This window comes from Strongylocentrotus purpuratus, unplaced genomic scaffold (assembly GCF_000002235.5).
Source record: "Strongylocentrotus purpuratus isolate Spur 01 unplaced genomic scaffold, Spur_5.0 spur5_scaffold_14, whole genome shotgun sequence".
NCBI classification, from domain to species: Eukaryota; Metazoa; Echinodermata; class Echinoidea; order Camarodonta; family Strongylocentrotidae; genus Strongylocentrotus; species Strongylocentrotus purpuratus.
This window is the reverse complement of record NW_022145599.1, coordinates 29,490,088-29,513,489: the sequence shown is the minus strand read 5'-3', so window position 1 is coordinate 29,513,489 and position 23,402 is coordinate 29,490,088. Positions and strand designations below refer to the sequence as shown.

The 23,402-nt window shown below is 37.9% G+C and overlaps 1 protein-coding gene across 2 annotated transcripts; it reads left to right on the top strand.

Moving 5' to 3' along the window:
- Positions 1-11,752: 11,752 nt before the first annotated feature.
- Positions 11,753-17,136, top strand: LOC105440843. 2 transcript variants are annotated; one of them, XM_030984670.1, is made up of 5 exons: positions 11,753-11,820; positions 12,052-14,966; positions 15,233-15,343; positions 15,626-15,992; positions 16,466-17,136. In XM_030984670.1, exons 2-5 carry the CDS (start codon positions 12,634-12,636, stop codon positions 16,676-16,678), a joined length of 3,024 nt encoding a protein of 1,007 aa, XP_030840530.1. In that variant the 5' UTR covers positions 11,753-11,820; positions 12,052-12,633; the 3' UTR covers positions 16,679-17,136. The 2 variants fall into 2 exon arrangements, with proteins under 2 accessions (XP_030840530.1, XP_030840531.1); XM_030984671.1 differs by having other exon boundaries at positions 11,760-11,820; positions 12,575-14,966.
- Positions 17,137-23,402: the final 6,266 nt, after the last annotated feature.

The following is a 23,402-nucleotide window of genomic DNA, read 5'->3' as shown; positions in this document are numbered from 1 at the left end:
GCCGGAGAGACACGTGGCTATTCCTGAGGGACACGAAGTAAGTATTCTTATCATTGAAATAGTAATTGTTTTATTTATTTTGCTCATACACTTGATGTCTCATTATCAATATATTTTTCCTCCTCAGAGCGATTCGGACGAGACCAAGATAGACTCCGACTACGAGAATCTTTCGTGAGGAGGAGGAGGAATTGGAAGAAGAAGTAGTGAGTGAATAAAATGTTTAATAAATTTGTGTGTGTGTGTGTCTATTTAGCCCTATTGTCGTGTTTGTTAATTCAAAGTTTACGATGAAAGCGAATATGCATTTTTTTCCTGCTTTTACATTTCATAAACAGCAGTGTTCTCTCTCTCTCTCTTTTAATCACTTTCTAGAAATCCAAAGTGAAGGATATGGCAACACAGACCGTCATCACAATGGAATGTATGGAATGGCTGCAATCAACGTCCAGATCAATGCACTTCCTAATGAGTACTAACTCGCCGGAAACATAATTTGTATAATTAATTGGCATTAATTCGTCGACCTAATCATTAATAACGAGGGATCATATGATTTTGTAATCATTCATTAATTCATGTAATTATTCTTTAATTTCTGCGAGCTTGGCATTAATTCGCCAATGTGATCATTCAATCATACAACCAATCATGGGTTGCATAGGAGCAACGTCCTCGTTCGTGCAACCTGGATGTGAATGATGGTTTTATTTACAGTGGTAGATCCGGAGGGGGGGGGGGGGTGCGCAAGAGGCGTGTGTCCCCTATTTTGATAAACCACGCATTGGCCGAATATGGTAATGTAAGAAAATTTTCCGTCTGCGCCCGCCCCACCCCAAATTTTTAAATCCTGGAACCATCACTGAATTAGCAGCCATCATGAACAACTGATGCTCCTCAGTCATTAACTAAGTAATCATTTGGTTTTGAACATGATATTGAAAGGGAAATCATTTCACCTCGACCTCTCCCCAAGGCTCCAACTGGCTCCATGTTACTGTGTCATGCCCATAACATCAGCATTACAATCACCCTAGGATGTTATGCTGTATCCATAAGCAACAACAATTTTTTATTTGACACGCCCTCTTCAACGATGTAGGTCAGATAGAAATGATGAATATTCATGCCATTGCTAATCCTGATCCCTGTCTACCTTGATACTTATTAATGGATGCCCAAGAAAATTTCGGACCAATCGGTGCTCAGATAAATTTGGACCAATAGCCCCCCCCCCCCTCTCTCTCTTTCTCATTTGCTCACCTCTCCTCCCTCTCTCTCTCTCTCTCTCTCTCTCTCACACACACTCCTTAGCTCATCTCCCGCTCCCCCCCCCCTCATTCTTCTCATGATTTTTTTGTTTATCTGCTCCCCCTTTCTGGCCCATTAGATATTTGTACGCTGCAAACAGACACAAATGAAAATATATTTATTTCATGGATATCAAGTTGTTGTTTTTCGGAGCTTCTGTTACTACACGCAAAAAACTGAGGTGCTAAATGTTGGGTGCTGAGTGAGATTCTACACTTGAAGTGCCAAAATCAGCACTTGACGGGTTAACTTTAACAAGGAAACCGAAACGTGCTGAATATTTGAGTGCAGAAAACGAGTGCTATAACAATATGCAGCACTTAACATCGAGTGCTGACTGCATAACCTGATCTGATTGGTCGGTTAGTATAATAGCTGGGATCCAGATTTGTCCAGACTTGTTCCTCGCGTGCAAGTTTGCTGCACTGGCTCGATGGACCGGCCTGCGGTTCGCTAGGCTAGCTGCGCGGGTACGTGCCCGGTCGGGGGCCAGGGCCAGGATGCCCAGCCAAGCGGAGCACGCATGTGCACCACACAACGTTTGTTGCTTCTTATCCTGCATATAGCAGCAGTCAAAGGGGTCAAAGCGAGGTAAGCAATCAAATAAACCAAGTTCAGGTTTAAGTTATAATTAAATTAAAGGCTGCTTTTCTAGTATAGACTCTAGTCAAACTTCGAAAATGGGATATATTTGCTATAAGTGTCATTTGATTATTCCAGGGCCTGTTGGAAAGTTGATCAGCCATTTACATATTGCTCATGCGTTGTTTGACATGCCCCATCTACATTTGGTATGTGGTCAAGGTGGATGTCTTTCGTCATTTACCACTTTCAACTCTTACAGGAAACATTTATTAAACCAACATCCACAAGAAGAACCTGAACCTGAAGTTGTACAGGGTATGGAGGGTCTAGTTGATGCTGATTTGGGTTTTGCTGTTGGTGAAGTGCATAATCCTGCAGCAGATGATGCATTTGATGATGATGATGATAGGATAGGCCTACTACAAGAACAAGATGGAGCAATGCATAATGACAGTACAAGACCAGCTGCATTTTTCATTGGTTCTCTTTTATCAAACACCAACATGACCCATGCTATGACAAACAGAGTGTTATCTGCTGCAACAGCTTTGAATACTGATGTTGTTGACAGTTTAAGGAGCAAAGTTATTCAGACTTTTGAGGCCTTGGGTATTGACCTGGAGAATGAAGAATGTAAGAATCTCTTAGCTGAATTTGATTCAAAAACAAATATCTTTCATGGGCTAGAAACAAGATACAAACAAGAGCAATTTTTTGAGAACATTCTAGGGCTAGTGAAACCCAAATCTATTTTTCTAGGCTTTCGCAATGATTCTCGGACTGACGGTGAAAGTGGTAAATCCAAAACAGTACCTGTACCAGAAACTTTCCAGTATATTTCAATATTATCAACTCTAGGATTGGTACTTGGGGAAGAAACAAACTAAACGTACGTCGTATGTACGTTTGAAAACAAAACGGGTTTCATAAAATAACGCCAGGGCACACATTTGTCTTTAGCCTTTAATAATAACTTTTATACTAATTGACTCGAGAATAGGCCTACACTCACACACAAATTCTCGGCAAAAATGCATTACGCTGTGGCCTTAACATCTTCCCAATCATCATTTTACCACCTAATAGCATATAGTTTTTATCATGATTTTACTTTTACCTTTATTTATGATGACCCAGTTTATTTCGTTATTTTTAATTGTATTGAGGAGGCGATAAACGCGGAGTGGTGGATTTGGGCCCGCGTGACGGTCGAGAACACACCTGACTTCATATATTATTAAGTAAGTTCCTTTTTTTTCATTGTCATTACAATACTTTTTTTTGTTGTTGTTGTTGCAAAATATTATCCAAATATCGGGAAATTGAGGCTCAAAGTAGATCAAAAATGCGGATGTACATTCATATCTACCGGAGATTATCAGTACATTCATATCAACAGTAGACTACCATTCCAAAAACGTCCCATCAAAGCTTTGATTCGATTTCTTACTTGCTAGAAGAAAATAACAAATTGTGTTGACTTGGACGACGGGATCAAGACTATGCAACCGCTCGAACTCGACGTGACCTTTTATTTTTGCAGACTCGCCCGGCGCGCCCGCGCTCGGATTACAGGCTCAGATCGTGAACACGCCCCCTTTACAAATTCGAACGCGATGCACAAATAGTCATAGCTGAGGCGGTTAATTTGAATGCAGAACTGGGACAGAATAGATCAAATTTGAGCATCAATTTACCGAAATTGGGATCATATTTTGGAATCTAACCACTTCCATTTGGCTTATATCATCTTTCTCTTCCAGGTAAGCTATATTTTGATGTTTCTTAGTCCACAATTAAAAATCTAGCAATTGTTTTTGGAGACCCTACTGTTGTTATCTTAGGATTTTAATAACATCATATTCATGTTCTTTGGAAAAACCAATCATACAGAAAGATGCTTTGCAATGTGCTCTCCATTGTTCTCTCAAATAATCAACAACTCTTCGAATTTGTAACATTTTGAATTAGCATTGGTTTTTATATGAGGGCAACTCTTGTGTTGCATATTGTCCTGGGCATGTTTCATTGTTGTAGTTATATGCAGCCAAAACGTTAACAGCATATATTGAGATTTTTATTGTGAACCAAATTTATGGCTTATGTACATGCCATTTTCTGTATTTGTTAATTATATATATGCCAATACAACAAAATACAAACAAAAATGTGGCCAGGACTACTTCACACAAATGGGGCAAACATCATGGTTTTTGCGAAACCCATAAACTGGCACTGGTATGAAGCCATTCTACTAATTCTGAGTGGATATTGGGTGTGAGTGCATGAGTGAAAAAGCCAGAATAATAGTGACCACGGTTTCTATCAGCTACATTTTTAGTGTTTTTCTTTTTGTAAAAACAATGAGAAATTACATGGAACAGATGCTTCAGCCTTCTTCAATTTTGACACAAAATTGCATACTCTTTCATGCTGCGAAAATTTGTTAGAATCAGCTTGAATATGAAAATTTTTGAAAAATGGAAGATTAAAAAAAAATTGTATTTTTTCTGTCCTAAGCGTGTTAAGTGTTAAAGAACAAGAGCCATTTTTTCTTGTTTGCTCTGCAGATTATTGAAGTTCTTTTGAGGTCAAATTTTAGAGGGTAGACTATAATCATCTGATCATTATCTCTAATTGCTAAATACAAAAGTGTCTTATTTTTCTAATTATGCAACTACCTTTTACTTCTTGTTTCTACAATAATAAATGTTGGGCTTCTTTTTTTCTCCCTTCTTTTTTTTTTAGGCTGAATTTCCTTAGATTTTTTAATGTTCTGTGTTTTGATATGCATTTTAATATTTGCTTTCTTGTTATAAGATGAAGAAATTAAAAGATCTTTTGTAAACTACACACCGGCATTAAGGTACCGCCTGCTTTGTAACGTTATGGAGTCTTTTTCAGATATGTTTTTTTTTTTAATTTGGACAATTATATACTGGCATATTCCACTTTTCTGTGAGTTTCATGCATACTGGTTTTGAGGCTCTATTTATATGCATAATTTCATAACACAACATCATTCCGTCTTGGCCTTGGAGTTCATTTTCAGCAGAGTTTAAAGATATGTCCTGTAAAAAGGAACATTGGGGTCCATGATGACATTACCAAATAAAAATTGATTTACATAATGAATTGCTAATTTATGACTAAAATGACGTTTACACATGACACATATGAAAAAGGACACATGGTCAAATTTGATGTAAAACATAAATTAAACCACAAGGAGCATTGTGAAAGGAGTTTTCTGGCCTTATTTAAGTAAAAAGAAAATTACCTGAAATTTGAGTAAAACACACTTTACTATTCACTGAGTAAAACAAACCTCAATAATGGGTAAAATATTACCCATCTAGTTGATTAAAAACCTTTACTCAATTCTGACCATGTGCCCATACGACTTCATTTTGAGTAAAATTTTACTCAATATTTCTTAGAGTGTACTGCTATAATGTAATCTCTCTTCCTCCTTCCCTTCTCTTTATCTTGTTAGATACAAAAGGGCGAATGTGTGTGTGTGTGGGATATGTGTGTGTTTGTTGAATATGTGTGTGTGTGTTGGATGTGTCTGCGTGTGATTATTACTAATGTTTTACTTGTAATTTGTAAATTTTGTAAAAGGGACACCAGTTCATAAGATCTCTATCCTTTTTGGTTGCCCCTATAAACAATATGTTAACTTATGATTATGTCAACATGTTCTATTGTATTGTACATTTACTATTTTTATATCGTGAATATTTAATGAATTGATTTGAGTTGAATTCCACAACTTACATGTATATTTTGTATTTTAATTTTGCTTTAGAGATAAGGCAACTCAACATCAAAGTACAACAACTGACTTCAGAAATCAGAGAGGTCAAGAAGGTATGCTTGCTAATCCTTGAGACAGTGCAGGGCTAGGTTAACCAGGTTCCTGAAGAGGAAGGGATTCCGGAGGGAATTCCCTCCCTTCCTCTGGACAGTGTCCAGGATCTGGACCAAAAAAACCTAGGCAAGTCTACATTAAGCTGGAACAGATGAAATCGGAGGTTAGAGAATTAAAGAAGCTTGGCTTGCTAATCCTTCAGACGTTGCAGGGCCAGGTTAACCAGGTTCTTGAGGAGGAAGGGATTCCTGAAGGAATTCCCTCCCTGTGTCCAGGATCTGGATGAGACTAACCTGGTCCTGCAGAATGATCCTGCCAAGAGGAGGAGGCAAATGGTCAGTATCATGTTCCGTTCATATTACTCACATCCTGGGGCGAGTCCACCCTCGCTGACTTTTCAAAGTAGTTGTTTTCTGTTGAAAATCATCAATCCGTAGCCATAGCGCACAATGCCAAGGCGTACGATTCTTACTTTTTACATTGAATCATCTTGTAGAACAGGGAGTCCACCTCAAGACATACTGAATAATGCCAAAATCATCAGCCTCAAAACAAAAGACCCTAAAAAAGAAGTCGAAGACTCCTTGAATTTCTTTCAGATGGCCCTCTCGAAAACTGCCCAAAACCTTTGGCCTGAATAAAATGAAGAAAGGGTACTTTCCCCATCTTTTCAACACTGCTGCAAATGCAAATTACAAAAACATGTTCTACGGTGTTGGAAGCATGAGGAAAAGTGCACAGGCTGTATTTCATTCATGGTAAAAGTGCTTTTCAAAGAAAACTATGTTTTCTATTTCAAGAAAGAAATGAGTGCCTATTGTCAAAGTGACGTCCACATCTTACATCAAAGTTGTAAGATTTTCCGTGCTCATTTCAAAAGACAAATGAAGGAAGAATCGGCCCTTATTTACGTTGCTTAACCCTTCCCAGTGCTTGAAACCTTTCGTTTCATATCAATAATCTCAAATAAAAAACAAAAGCGTTATTTCCGCAAGAGCTACCGTGCCCAAAGCACGAATCTATTACAGGGGGCGAATGGTAACTGGTTACACCACGAAGCAAGACCAAGTGGTATCGACATTAAACACTACTTCAGTGGCGGAGAAAGGAAATTGCAAGGCCGTTATGTAGATGGGTACAGAGAGGAGGATGGAAAGAAATACATTTGGGAATTTCAACACTGCTGCAAAAGCAAATTACGTAGGACCTTTGCCAGACAAAAAGTTCTACGGTGTTGGAAGTATGGGGAAAAGTGCCCTGATGGAATTTCATTCATGGTACGACGCGCTGTTCAAAGAAAACTATGTTTTCGATTTCAAGAAAGAAATGCTTGACTATTGTCAAAGTGACGTTCACATCTTACATCAAAGTTGTAATGTTTTCCGCGCCAATTTCAAATACATCAGTATGACAGAGACAAACGAAGGTGGAATCGACCCTTTCTTACGTTGCTTAACCCTCCCCAGTGCTTGCAACCTTTTGTTTCGTACTAATAATCTAAAACCCAAAACAATAGCGCTTATTCCCCAGGACGGTTACGCGCGCGCAAAGAACCAATCTCTTATAGCGGGCGAGTGGTCACACCACGAGGCAATGCTAAGTGGTATTGACATTAAACACCAATTCAACGGGGGGGGGAAAGGAAAGTGCATGGCCGTTATGTAGACGGGTACAGGGAGGGGGAGGATGGAAAGAAATACATCTGGGAATTTGTTGGAATTGGCTTTGTACTATGTATGTTTGTTATTGTGATTTCTATTAAATGTGCAAAATAAAATGAATTGAATTGAAGTGTCATCTGTCGGTCAGATGATCAAAAACTCCACAAAAAATGAATGCCCGTTCTAGAGCTGTCAAAAACAATGGCCAAGAGATCAGTCTACAACAACATGCCATCCTGTGCATTAGTATAATATAGAATCAGATCCTTTGGCATGGTACTGCGATTATGTCAAAGATTTTCCATTACTTGCACAACTTGCCAAAAATTATATCTGCATAGCTGGGCATATAATCGTCCCCAAATGCACAAAGCTGGACCCAGAGACAGTAGACATAAAGGGGCTCTCAGCCCCCCAAAAAGAATGCAAGCAACATGGTTTAGTTTGCTCACACAGCCAAAGAGCTATCATTGGAATATATCAATATAGAGCTAAATATTGTGTAATATCATCGCCTGATTGGTGCAGTTCAGTGTCATGTTACGCCATTCCTTGGGGGAAAATGCCACAGTGCTTGATGAACAGCGTAAAACAGAACGAAAGACCACTGCCTGCTAATCGACAGGAAATGGTGAAAATTTTCACAGATGATCTTTTCAGAGTGTACTCCAGAGGTCTGTTTTTGGTACTGAAACATGCTAATTTGTCTGCAGAAGATCTTATTATTCGTCCGACGACGACAAATTTACTTCACGGCGCCCCCAAAATCATCAGGTGGGTGGCCAAAAGAGGAAACAAGGACATGAGACTGAAAAGGTAGACACCGATGGAAAAAAAAAAAAACGTTCCTTAAACAGGTGTCCAAGTCTACTTCCAAAGAGATACAGCTCAAAAGTTACAGACCTGGAATTGTCAGTTTAGTGAAGCCACTTGTTTTACCCTTGGAACCAGTCTATACACTCTTAGAAAGGCCTAGTCGCTTTCTTGACTAGAAACCCAAGTCAAAATATTTTGACTAGAATCTCGTCAGTTTGACTAGATATACTTGTCATTACCAACACCTTTCTGGTCATTTCAACTAGAGTTTTGTAGTACACGCGATGTTGCGTGACCAGAAAATCCCAGTCAACATCTGAGTCTGCGCACTAACGTAATCTTTCGCGCGGCGCGCTCAAAAAGTTAATTTTTCCAATGTGGCAGACGACCGAGGGGTCGAGTGTCTCCGGGCTTGGGGCTTTGAAAGGTGGACTGATGTGTTCGAAGGTAAGTCTTACTCATTTTTTTGTATTAGAATGAAAATTATTTTGATATGGAATAAGTTGGTGATACGATCGATGTTTAGTTAATTCATGGTATGTCGAAAATAGGCCTTAAAAGGTCGGCGCTCGATCGTTAGCATGCATGCATGTCTTCTGTACCATAGCAATGTCACATTACGTACAGTACACTGTACAGTGAACGAACTTTGTAGGTCTGTCACTGTATAAATGAGCTTTTAAAATCCATCAACATCAAATTGTTACGAACATCAAACTTATTTTTTCTCACATTTTTAACATAAATAGTATCTTATCTTCTTAATGTTCATCATTATTTTGAGTTTGAATAACGTTAATATGTTAATTATTGTTATCGTAACTTTTTGACATCGTCATCGGGGCAATCACGTCGAATAGGGGAAATAACACGAGAAGGGATAGGGTTTTAGCGTTAGGCCGCCGACTAGGGTTAGGGTGTAGGGTGGAGTGTAGGGTAACTATAGACAGCCCTATCGCGTTTCGCGATAGGGCTGTGCCTGTAGAAGTCAGGCGTCTAGTACGTTGCATTGAAAACAGGCTGGACAAAAGCACTTAAAAAAGTTAGTAAAAAAAAAAAAACCTATATTAATTGGTGATCCAGCTATGGCTCTTGGGGCACCTATTCATACTTCTACTTTCTTAACTACGACTTATGTGATTCACCTCGCATGAAGTCAGAACGATCGATCAAGTTGACCTTGATATAATTGACCCCGACCGGTAGACTCCACATAATAAACGCACACACGCTCGTTAATGCCATTTTAGATTTACTTGTCGACAGAAGTTGATATGGACACAGGATATCTCTTCTTTCATTGCAAATCATCATTTTAGACTGATTTTTGCTGATTTTCAGTGCCTTTGGCAATCACTACCTGTCATCACGAAAATAATAAGAAGTACCCGGCTAGGTATCCTTGCAGTTACATCAATTTTATATGAGTATCAATCTAAATTGATACCTTAAAGTTGAATTTGTTATCTTGAATTTACGGTATTCAAGGTATAGTCTACAGATTGTCGCCCGTCAGTCCCCATCGCTAAAGCGATGGGACTGGTCTGTCTAGTGTAGGGTATGTTTGCTGGCTGGTCCCCTATTCGACGTGATCGCTGTCATCGGTTTGAGCTACCGTCCCAAGAAGTTTGGGATAACTCTCTGATCCTTTTTTAATAATTATTGACATAGATCTAGGGTCTAGTTAGACAGGACAGAGAGTTATGGAAACTGGCATTATCGTGGTTTCGGAAACCACCATTCACTAATGTACATAGACACTTTCCTTTATTGCGTGCGAGCGAATGAGCGGTGGTTTCCAAAACCACGATATAGCCTGGAAACTTTGGGACCTTTTGCCTGTCGACAGAAGTTGAGCAAATTTATTTTTTACTATTAACTGTTAGATCTATGTCTAGTAGATCTAGATCTAACTTACACCTTCCCGCATGCGACATAACTTTACGTAAAGTTGCTTCGAAGTTTCTTGATCCTAGCTTATCGGAACTCGTCTGTCTTGGAAATACTGCGATCGGCGAAAATAATCTCAGGAAACTTGGATTTTAACCTTCTCCCTCAGATTTTTTTTCCATAGTCGCACATGTTTCATCGTATTTCATCGTATATTTTGATTCAGCAGCGACCTGCATTGTTCGGGGTTATCGTGTTGATGTCTGGGTAATGTACGATATTACATGGAGTGCAGCGCTAGAATGGTGTGATGCGATACCGACATGCTATTATCTTATCGATATAGCAGCGTATAGCAGTCACACGCGCGCGCATGTGACGATAAGATTTAGCATGTCGGTATCGAATCACACCATTCTAGCGCTGCGCTCCATGTAATATCGCACATTACCCAGACATCAACACGATGACCCCGAACAATGCAGGTCGCCGCTGAATCAAAATAATAATACGATGAAAAATGTGCGACTATCGAAAAAAATCTGAGGGAGAAGGTTAAAATCCAAATTTCCTGAGATTAATTTCGTCGATCGCGGTATTTCCAAGACAGATGGGTTAATTCCGACAAGGGTCAAGAAACTTCGAAGCAACTTAATTTTGAAGGTACACTGTACATGTGGGCATTTCCACGGTAATAGGGTACTTCTGTGTGTGAAAGAATAAAGCGCTTACAGAAAAATTAAATAAATATCCTGTGGCTTTCTGTGTTTTTATTTTCATTGTTGATGGTATAAAGAAATAAAAAAGACAATTCCATGCACTAATAATGTCATTTGGTTGTGTTGTCCTCTTTTCTTTAATGATTATTATTAAAAATTCCAAAGTACAATCAGTAAATGTTGAGTGGTGTGATTTTGAGGGTGATGCAAATAAAAATTCTAAAAAGAAATTGATGTTTCATGTTTTGAAAAGAGATTTTGATGCGGGTGGATTACGGCATTGATCATAGTTACGGCGATTGAGCTTTAAAGAGAGAGAGTGAGAGAGTTGAAAATTACATTGGCTGAATGAGAGATTCTGTCCACCTGTGTTACGTACGTTCAGAGTGAATTTTCCCACAATTATTAGTTGTGTCACCCAACAGTTTTATGTGCTTTGCAACTCTTTTGATGAAGGTTGAAATGTAGACCAAGAAAAAAATCGTCAAAATAAACGCAAATAGAGATAAAATCTATTCAAAATTTGGAGTGCAATATTCGGTCCAACTCACGAACGTACGTAACAACTAAAAAAACGGACCGTGGCGTCCGCGAATATGACGCATGGATAATCCACGTATCAGTCAAGTGAACCAAGGCACTGCAACGTTTGATTGTACTTGCAATCCATGCGCTGACTTCTACAATCGCGGGGCCGTGTAGCTCTATATAACTTCTGTCCAGTTTGTGCGTACGTTCACGGTTGCTGGTAGTTAGAACGACACGTACGCACGTATGACAGAACATGTTTTCTGTCCTATTTACGTACGTGTCGGACGTACGCACGATGGACAGAAATGCTATTCGGTCTTATTTACGTACGTTTTTTCGCGGGGTTTCGTGAGCAGCAGACGACATCCGATTGTAATCATTGGAGTATCAACTCAACATTAGATTAGATCTAGGCTTTGAAAATCGTGGAATGGTACGTATTTGTTATTCAAAATCTTTTTGAAATACAGTAAAAGATCATGTTTCCGAAAATGAGTCATGTGTAACTTTAGTGGTGTACGATTATATTTTCCTCTTCTTGTCTAGCTAGTGGTCTGCTAGTGCTAAATTTTAACGTGTAGTGATATTATTACATTACAGTCCCATATGTAGCTTTTCATGTATGCAACACTGGTAACTCTCGCCGATCTCGCATTTTCAATAGGTGCAACCGCAACCCAATTTAGCTCACGCAAAAAAAGCAACTGCAGTTGCCTAAATCAAGAACAAACAAAAACAAATTTATACTTACCAACAGCTTGCTTGATTACTTAATGTTGGTTATCTTCAATAAATTGTGTTTTCTTCAAAAGGTCGCATTGTTGTTATGGTTGAAGAAGGATATTACTGTTAAATAATTTACAGCATACAAGAGTGTTTTGTTGTACACAATTAAGTTTTATCTCAATTAGAATAATTACATGAATTAATTCACTTTGAAACATTAATCAGCCCCAGAATATATGATTTCATTTTTCTCCAGCTGAGTGAAGTCTACAGAAAAAAATCATTTGGAATAATAATTAATTGTAACAGTATCAAGTCAATATTTCTTGGGGAAATTGGAGTAAATAATGTTTCACAAGTAGCAATTTTAAGGGTTGAAACATCACCTTTTTTAAATGAGACACTTTTATTTGCAATAGATATTTAATCTGCCAATCCACATGTATTGTTCTTCATTTCAGCTGCCAGAGAAAGGTAGAAGACTTCATATCACAGTGTACCAATACTTGTGCAAGCAAACATGACATTAACTGTAAAGCTTCGTTCGCCAACTCGACCCCCATCACCAACAGCTGATACATCAAAATCTAACGCTGCAGAGAGGATGAGGAAGAAACGAGCAAAATTAAAGGAAGATCCCTCTGCATATGCAGCTTTTTGTGCCAAGGAAGCTGCACGCCAACGACAATATCGGAAGAATCTGACTGCTGAAAAGCGGAAACAATTGAATGAAAAATCAATATTAAGAATGAAAAAGCTGAGGGAAAGTAAACATGATAGAAACATGTCCAGCACACCTGCACCTTCACTTACCACTCCTCGGACCCGCTTGAGTGACCAGAAAAGAGGAAGGAGGAGAGAACTGTGGAGAGAACAAAAGAGACGATACCGGTTGCGGATGTCAGCACAGAAGAAGCGACGTGTTCGGGAACGTGATGTTGCACATAAGAGAGAGGTAAAACTGAAGAAAGAAGAAAAAGCAAAGATGTTGAGGCTGAATGCTGAAAGAAGAGCTGAAGAAAAAGCTGTCGAAGCAAACGCAAAAGACATGGAGAATGTTCTCAACTGTGTAAAATCTACATTATCTTCATCTCGTCAATGTAGGCGCAAGTCATTCATCTGGGACCTAAATACTTATCTTGATCTGAAATATGGTCTTCGGAAGAAGATCAGAAAATATCTTGGCATTTCAGAACGAATAATTTTGAAATATAGCAAAATGAGGAGATTAGGGTTGAATGTTCAAAAGAGAAAGAAGAGATCAGATGCGACAAGCAGTGACACTCAGGCATCAGTACACTCATTCCTGAAACGTGTAGAAACTTCTACCTGCATACCAAATAGAAAATCAGTAAGGAAAGATGGGCAGCCGAGATATGTTCTCCAGAACTCCATGGAATTTACTCGTAAGACATTCTGTGAGGAGCATGGCATTAAGATTGGGAAATCAGCTTTCGCAAAGATGAGACCACGGAACATCCTCCTGCAACACAAAGCAAGACTTGAGCAGTGCCTCTGCGAAGTATGTACAAACATTGACCTAAAACTTCAGTCCCTAAATCGAGAACGCAAACAGAAAGGTCTAAAACAAATTCCAAGTCGTTATGACCTATCAGACATGACGCTCTGTACAACACCTTCAGAAGAAAGGCTCAAGTGTATTGACCGGAAGTGCTCCAAGTGTGGCGTACAGGAGATTGACAATGCCCTGGCTCCCCTGCTTCAAGTCAGCAGTGAAAAATCCATAACATGGAAAAAGTGGTGCTCCATTGAATACGCTCCGGGGAAAAAAAGAGTTGTCCTAACTGACAAATGTGGGAACCTGCATGAACTGGTTGAAGAAATAAAGACAGAGTTAGCTTCATATCCCAATCACCTATTTCAAGCCAAATGGCAACAGAAGCAATTTACAACTGCAAGTACTTGTCCACCTCCATCATCGGTTGTTACTGTCATGGACTTCGCCGAGAACTACACATGCTCAATCCAAAGAGAGGTCCAAAGTGCTCATTGGTACCAGGCACAGGTAACCATTCACCCGGTAGTCACATACTACAGGTGTCAAAACAATGAGTGCGATAACAACACACCAGTGCGCGAGGCGGTGAACTTTCTGACTGAAGACAATAAGCATGACCATCATGCAGTCAACCACTTTGTATGTGCGCTGGCTGATCACCTTCACCAAAGAGCTCCCGACGCGACCCGCCTAATTATGTTCTCGGATGGCTGTGCTGCACAATATAAATCTCGCACGCCCCTAGTTGACATATCGTTCGGATCAACAGACTTACCATTTGCGTCAGTAGAAAGGCACTACTTTGGGAGCCGGCATGGAAAGAATCCGTGTGATGGGGAGGGCGGAGTCGTAAAGAACTATGTTACTCGGGCTATAAGAGCCAATTCTGCAGCCGTGACAGATGCACAGACATTCTTTGACTTCTGCAAAGAAAGACTGACCAAGGGCCCGACTGAAAACGGCGTATGTGCTCACTCAAGAAGGACATTTGTGCTTTGTAAGGTTGGAGACATCTGCAGAGAGAGATCTTCACGAGTAGATGTCAAAACTGTACCCGGAATACGGGGAATTCATGCTGTGGCAGGTGTTGAGCCATATGTAGTAAACACTAGAAGGCTGTCTTGCTTCTGCAAGAACTGTACAGATTCCAATGAAGATGCCTGCCTGAATGCAGGTATAGTCGACACCTGGGTGCAGAAAAAGATCAACAGAATATCGACAGGTGTGAACACTGATGAACCTCTATCCGCACAGAGAATCCAAGTTGACGTCACCATCAGAGGGAATGATATGGAGATCACCACCAGGCCAATGGCAGATGATCCCCAGAATGTGTAAGCAATATTTCTTTACACTCCTAAATTGGTAAAGTAGGACTCGGACGTATTTGATAATTTGAAATTCATTGTTTATTAAGAGCTTTATAAATACAGAGTTATTATTATTATTATTTGTTTTTATTATACTGTTCAAATAATGCTGTTGTCAAGCACCTCGAGCACCTTTATGTTGGGCAGTGCATGTTATAAATCTTCAATATTCTTCTTCTTATTATTATTATTATTAGTATTATTATCATTATTATTATTATCACCACCAGGCCAGCTGCCGATGATTCCCAGAATGATGTGATGACCCCCAGACCAGCTGCAGATGATACCCAGAATGATGTGATGACCACCAGACCAACTGGAGATGATACCCAGAATGCGTAAGCAATATTTCTTAAAGAAATTTTCTTTACACTTCTAAATTGGTAAAGTAAGACTCAGACGTATATAATATTTTGAAATTCATTGTTTATTAAGAGCTTTGTAAATACAGAGTTATGATTATTATTATTATAATGTTCAAATGATGCTGTTGTCAAGCACCTCGGGCACCTTTATGGTGGGGAGTGCATGTTATAAATCTTCAATATTCTTCTTCTTCTTCTTCCTCTTCTTCTTCTTCTTATTATTATTGTTATATTTATTATTATTATCACCACCAGACCAGCTGCAGATGATACCCGGAATGATGTGATGACCCCCAGACCGGCTGCAGATGATACCCAGAATGATGTGATGACCACCAGACCAGCTGCAGATGATACCCAGAATGATGTGATGACCACCAGACCAGCTGCAGATGATACCCAGAATGATGTGATGACCACCAGACCAGCTGCAGATGATACCCAGAATGATGTGATGACCACCAGACCAACTGGAGATGATACCCAGAATGATGTGGAGATCACCGCCGACAGACCAGTGGCAGATGTTCACCAAGCAGCCGATGAGTACCAATGTGGAGACTTTGTATTGATCAATATATCAGTCGGCAAACGTGGAAAAATTCTGGAATACGTTGGAGAAGTAAGTTTGTATGGTTTCATTTACTTGCAAATTATTTTTATGCTTAGCTGTGAAATAAATGTAATACGAAAATCATTACAAATTTCTTGTTAAGAGGATTGTTGAGGAATTTATTTAACATTGGAATAACCTGCACAATAAATTATTTTACTTTTCAATGGATGACATTTTATACACAAGAATTATTTCATTATTGAGCCTACACTAAATTATACAAAATATTGCATCTACATTACCTGAGTCATATCATTGCATTGATACTTTACAATCCTTCTGTTAATCATTTAATGCCTTCATGTTTCAAAACCAGGAAATATCTATCTGTTTGGAGTGAAAATGTGCATGATTACTATTAACGTGAGAAAATCTGAACAAGTCAAAAAAGAAAAAAAATACAAATACATTTAAATTTGAATTAGCACAATGGATTTTAAACTCACGATTTTTTTCATCTTTAATTCTTTTGATTTCAGGTGAAAGATGTTGTGGGAGAAGATCTTGTCATCAAGTACATGGCCAAGTCGGAGTCTCATCCGGGGCTATTTATATGGCCAGCACGTGAGGATGTGTCTCGGGAATGTAGAAAACAGATAGTGAAGAAAATGCCTAACCCTGTCCTTCGGGAAGACATCAGCTGCACTAGATTACAATTTTTCACCTTTGCAGAACTCTCCCCAGAATCATGACTTGCTCCATACAATTTATGAATGTCTTATTACTCATAGATTGGTTAATAATGAATCGAGTCATTCCAACTTCTTCAGAGAACTTGTGTAAAGTCCAGCACACCCGATATCGTCCCAAACCATCGGTTTTAAAATCCTTACAATATTCTCTGACTCTCGTGTAAGAGGAAAACCTAGAACTGCGTGTATTGATGTTAAAAAGGAGACATGATTAAATGGCTGGATCGTGCTAATTTATTGTTCTCACGTTGTACTTCAGTAAGGTTTTAATCACCTCAATAGACTTGTGTGTTATGAAAACAAATAAAATTCATGGAAAATTGGCACAAAGACACAATTATTTACTGAAAATATTTAATGAATGCTCAATTGAATTGATGCATTATAATATGCAAAATAACCCATTGAGTATGCAGTGTCAAATCTTTTTTGAATTTCAGATCTGAATTACATCAAAATGATTGTTATAAATACATGTATTTGATTTGAACTTACTTGAAATGAATGATCATAATTTTGAGCAAAAATAGAATTAAATAGAGCATTTATGAAAAATGAAGAAATATAAAAGGTAAATATCATACACATTGTAGTTAGCAGATAAAAGAACTCTAGAATAAAAGCATACAAATCAACCAAAAAATTACTTTTTTTTTTACGAGGGCTCTTTTCAGATTTTCCCTTAAAAAAATAGCCCCCCTTAATTATTTTGCGGTGGCTATTTTGGAGCTCAGGGGGGCTTTTTTTTTTTAAAGGTTGTATTTTTTTTAAACGCGGTTTTACCTAATTAAATTCCAAGCAAAGGCAAATATAGATACAATTGTAGCGTACATATGTCATGTAGAGTATTGCAGACATTCAGATACCCATGATTTATTCACTTTGTGTTAAACGTGTGGCTTTATGATTTACATATACATGTAACTAAAACTTGTCAAAAGGAGTGTTTTGTTTAACTGTTCGTTTTTCATATCCTAAGAAAATATTATCACTGACACGCGGGCTAGGAATTAATTTTTTTATGGGGGCTACTTTTCCCCATTGCCTAAAAAAAACCAAGGGGCTACTTCCTTAAAGCCATATTGTAAGCTGTAACAAGTTGTGTTTTTCCTTAGCCATCATACTACTAGCAACCAAATTGGTAGGTAATATGTTATTTAGTCTTTTTTTCTGTCCCAAATTTAATTGTTATCATGGACAATGCAATCCCATTAAAAAAAAATGTAGACCAACTCCCTTTAAAATTGTGTTATTTAGACCATTTATAACCATTAAATGTGAGTAAATATTTTTACTGTTGTCCCACATACCGATGTAGGGTCTATTTGTTATGCCGAAACATGCAAAATCATGGCCTTATTTTTTTTTTATAGACTCTAATTCTAAAGGCCAAGCCAAAGCTAGTTTCATTTCGTAGACAGAAATTGATGTCATCATCACTCATGACAATTGGCCTGGCATCGATCGAATATAAATAATTTAATTTAATTAAACAGTTGTAAGAAAGATTCTGAGGAGTAGGAACATCCTTTATATATTTATTTACGGTTTTTTTATAACAAAATTCAATTTCTGTGTACGAAACTTGCTTTATACCGATTTTACAGGAAAAAATCCGGCATTGATTTTGCACGTTTCGTTATTACAAATATATCAGTATGTGGGACAACAGTAAAAATATACTCGCATTTAATGGTTTTAACTTATAAATAACACAATTTTAGACGGAATAACATTTTTTTTAATGGGATTGCATTGTCCATGATAAAAATTAGGGCCAGAAAAAAGACTAAATAAACATATTACGTACCAATTTGGTCGCTAGCAGTTGAGCTCTCGTCACTCGCAAATACTTATTTGCTTCATACAAGGAGCGTGCGGGCGCGCGCTGGAGCTGAGCGCGAGCTAGTACGTTTCTGTGTATTGTGAACGTGTGCGAACTGCGTATGCATTCATGCTGTGCACGAAACTACATCGGGGCCGGTGGCCTGTCCGGCCGCCGGGAGCTTAGGCGCAGGCAGGCGGATATCGCTGTAGATCTAGCTACAGTAGGTACGACCGCCGATCCGCTGCAACTCACAAAACTTTTAAAATGTTGATGGAAGTTTCTAGTTTTGGAGTTGGTAGTTGGAACGGAGATTTCACTCAGACACATCAATAAATTGGTTTATTAATTCATAGGGAATATCAATTTATGGCGGGGGCGATTTTTCAAGATATATTGATTTTTTTTCGCCCTCGTCTTGATTTTTACCGTGGCGATTTCAGAGGTTTAGGGGGCGAATCGCCCGTCGCCACCGTGTATTTTTTTCGTTGATACAAATCCTGTATAGACAATTTGTAATTAACGACATGATGTTTGTGAAATATCAATGAATAGTGTTTGCCTTTTATTCTATATTGTGTCAACTACTTTCCCAGTCTTGATGGGAATTGATTACAAGCTAATGCTTACATGTAGTGAAATGCATGCTCAATTGTTTAACAGTCTGTTATTATTGGGCTCTGTGTCCGAGACACATTTTGGCTACTGACTATTAAAGACCTAGACTACTTTTAAATTTGTATATAAGGTTTTGTGAAATTTCAATGAAATGAAATGATTAGTGTTTGCCTTTTATTCTATATTGTGCCAACTTCTTTCCATGTGACTATAGTTACTATCTTATCATTTTTAAATTTGAATTTGCAATTCAGGTGTATAATTGTATAAATTTATATAAATGGTTCATCCATGGACAATTTAAGTTGTACACTGAAGTTTGTTGCTTGCTTTTGCAGTTGGTCAAAAGATTAATGAGAGGTGAGATAAGATTTCAAAACTATCAATTAATCTATTTTACAGATTTTCAAACCGTATATCAGTTGGCAAATTCATTGATTTCATTATACTTAATAATTAAAGACCATTCACATTTCACTTATTCTCCACAATTTAAAATGATCAATACAATGAAACATTTTAACCTATGCAACGCTTATGAATATATTGATTATGAAATATGTGTCCCAAAACAGAATTCAAACAAACGTTTAGATGCCTGTTCTGTCCAACCGTTACATACGTTCCCTATTCTTATTAATTGGTTCCAACATGCATCAACAATTATAACTTCTAGATTTTATTTTATCCTGGAATATATGAACATAGCATCAACATCCAGTACACAGTGACACCAAATTAATAGAGTACGCACCATTAAAACATGTGTGAAAGATTTATTCATTCAATAATACATGATACATTGCAAACATTCCTTAAATATTTGTTTTTCTGATTCACAAAAAAAGCTATAAAATTTTTTTTAAAAAGAAGCAAATTCTGAGATGATTGTTAAATTGATGTTTTATTGATACTTAACTCACATGAATGAACATTGCATTTATATATTGAGCAAATAATAAATCAGAGGTAATTTAAGTTACAAATTTCTGTCCAATGTTACATACGTTCCCCCCAATACATGTCCTACTTTACGACCTCTGCAAAGTTAACATGAAATCACACTTATCTTTTCCCTCATAAATATATAGAATATAGATATTGGACAAGCAAAGGGAGAAATTTGATTGCTCTAGGGGTGAAAACAATTTTGACCATATTTACATCACAGAAGTACCCACTTAACATGGAAATGCCCATGTCTATGTCTAGATGTCAATAATTATCAAAAAAGGATCAGAGAGTTATCCAATAACTAGGTTTGAGCGATCGTCATTTTGTTTCGCCATCTGCCATTTTGAATTTTGGGATTGTGGGACTGGGAGATCTGGGAGACTGGGAGATATTCTTGATTTTAATGTTATTTGCGTGTTTTGATAGGAATTGTGGGTAATGGATATCGTTAGATGATGAATTTATCATCTGTAATCATAGAATATAATGATTTAATTTTTGAATAATTTTCTTTTTTCTTTTTAGAGAAAATGAGGTGAATGAAGAGGCCTTCTTGTGCTTGGACCAAGAAATGTTAAAAGAACTGATAAAACCTCTAGGACCACGTGTCAGACTGTTGAAGAAACTAACAGAATTACAGGTATTCTGAACTTCACTAATATTAAATCGCATTAAAATACGCCATGGCCTATACATGTCCTAAATGTGGCCAGCTGGTTCCTGGGGGTGAACGCAAACTTGTATGGCATTTACAAAGCATTCACAACATTGTAATTGGTGGTATTCTAACCGAGTCAATCGTTTGTGGACAAAACAACTGCAATAGAACATTCAGCCATCGAACTCAAACCTACAAACGACATCTTAAATCGGTACATTCTATGTATCAAGAAAATATCAATGCGGTACCAGTACGAAATGTCCAACCGAATGCCGTCAATGAAGATCTGGTAAACGCAAACGAAGGAAATATTGAAGCAGCTGCAGATTACTTTGAAGGTGGCCCTGAAGATGACTTTGATGTAGATCTATGGGATGATTTTGGTGAAGAGGAAGTAGAAAGGAGAGCAGCCATGACCATAGCAGGCCTACTTGCTAGTAGTAGTGTGCCACATTCAACAGTGACCAAATCTGTGCAAACCTCTGCAGACCTTATAGAAGACATTACATTATTCGTGAAGGCTAAAACTGCAGAATTTGCTGCTGCTAAAGGGATTCTACCTGAGGATGAACAACTCTTGCAGCTCATGAGTGATATTGAAAGTGTATCACAACCGTACAAAAATCTCATGACTGAGTATAAACAGAAGGAATATTTTAAAAAGTCAAATGCCTTTCTACCACCACAACAGCGGACACTAGGTATAGCATACTACCCAAGGAATAACAAGTCCACTGGTAATGTGATGCAAGTTAGAAAGAAAGTTACATTTCAATATTTTCCCATCAAGCAACTTATCAAGCTATTACTTGAAAAGACAGAATTGTTGTAACTAGTTATGGAATACGAACCAAGTGATGATACACTTTTTAGGGATTTCCATGATGGAAGGTACTGCAAAGCTAATTAATCGTTGCAAAACGTGCAACTTGCTCTACAACACAGAAGAGGACTTAGCGTTTCGCAAGAAACATGGACTTAGAGGCAAGTGGATTGGGTGCGAGCATGTAGATGAAAAAGATGGAAAACAAAATTGCAATTATTGGAATCATTTAATTTGCGTCGGAATTACTATTAAGAATCAAAAAGAGCTGAAGAAAATCATTTTCTTTTGCCCGACGCATAGGCCTAACGAATGAAGAGAAAAAAATCAGCTCGCGCCTAGCGCTCGCATTATTCGTTTCAGGACATAACGGATTTTAAAAAGCGCTTAAAATGCCCTTTTTTCCTGTCACTCATATGAAAATATTTCTGCATTTCGCATTATTTGTTTCAGGAAATACATATCAATTAATTTGGATCCCGTTTATGAGGATTTTGAAAGCCCTTAAAATTCCCTGTTTTATTAATGAAAAAATAAAATCTGCTCGCGTTTCGCGCTCGCAATGTTTGTTTCAAGAAATACATATGAGGCAGGGTGTAGGTCGTTTTTTAATCATTATCTATTTTTTTTTTTTATAACTCCACCCCCCCCCCCCCCCATCATAAAGTGAACAGAATTAGAACTGATGGCTCAAAAGGAGCACAGACTGTGAAAGTTGTGCTGTGCTTATTTCACTTTTCGCTTTGTACAGTAGAGTGAGGGCGGATCAGATAGGTTAGGCACCGTGTGCATAATTATGAAAAATTTCTTGTTCAGGAATTACAGAAAACTGTTATTGATTCAAAGTACACTATTCTGTTTATTAATATGTTGCTGTTTAAATATTAGAGGGAAATCGAGGGAAAATTTCAGTTTTAATATCACCAGCAGATTCAGCATGCAAAGATACCCAAGATAAATAACAATAGCTATGAAATAAGTAGGGCCTATGTCTTTGATACAAAATATGAAGAAAAGAAATAAATATGCAAATGAGCTGTGTTATTATATAATGACTAGCAGGACCCGCGGAAATCCGCGGGATCTAGAGGGGGGCGGGGGTGTAAATAGATATATAGAGACTGTCTAAATTAAAACCACCAAGAACTTTATTTGCCATTCAGGCCATTAAGAAATATACATGTTTAGCGTCCCCGCCCGCTTCCTTTTTGGGGGCCGCCTCCTATTTTTTTTGTTGAAATTTTTTGAAAAGTTTTTTTTTTTTTTTTTTTTTGAAAGAAAAAAAAAACAGCGTCCCCGCCTGCTTCCTTTTTGGGGGCCGCCTCCTATTTTTTTTTTTTTTTTTTTTTATTTATTTTTTTTTTTTTGAAAGAAAAAAAACATGTTAAGCACTGCTAAAATGTATTTCTGATTTTAAAAAAGAAAAAAAGAAAACGGCGGCCGCCATCTTGAAAAATAGCCTGAATGTCAGGAAAAATGTACGGAGCGGCCATTTTGAAAGAAAATAAAAAGAAAAAAAAAGGGCCTCCTCCTTCCCATTTTTCGAAAAAACAGGAAGCTAAACATGTTTTTTTTTTAATTTGGCCTTATATAAAAATAAAAAAAACGATCCAACTGTACCGGTAGTTATTCTTTAAGCCACTGGCTGCCTAAATTAAAACCACCAAGAACTTTATTTGCCATTCAGGCCATTAAAAAAATATACATGTTTAGCGTCCCCGCCCGTTTCCTTTTTGGGGGCCGCCTCCTATTTTTTTTTTTTTGAAATTTTTTTGAATTTTTTTTTTTCTGAAAGAAAAAAAAAACAGCGTCCCTGCCTGCTTCCTTTTAGGGGGCCGCCTCC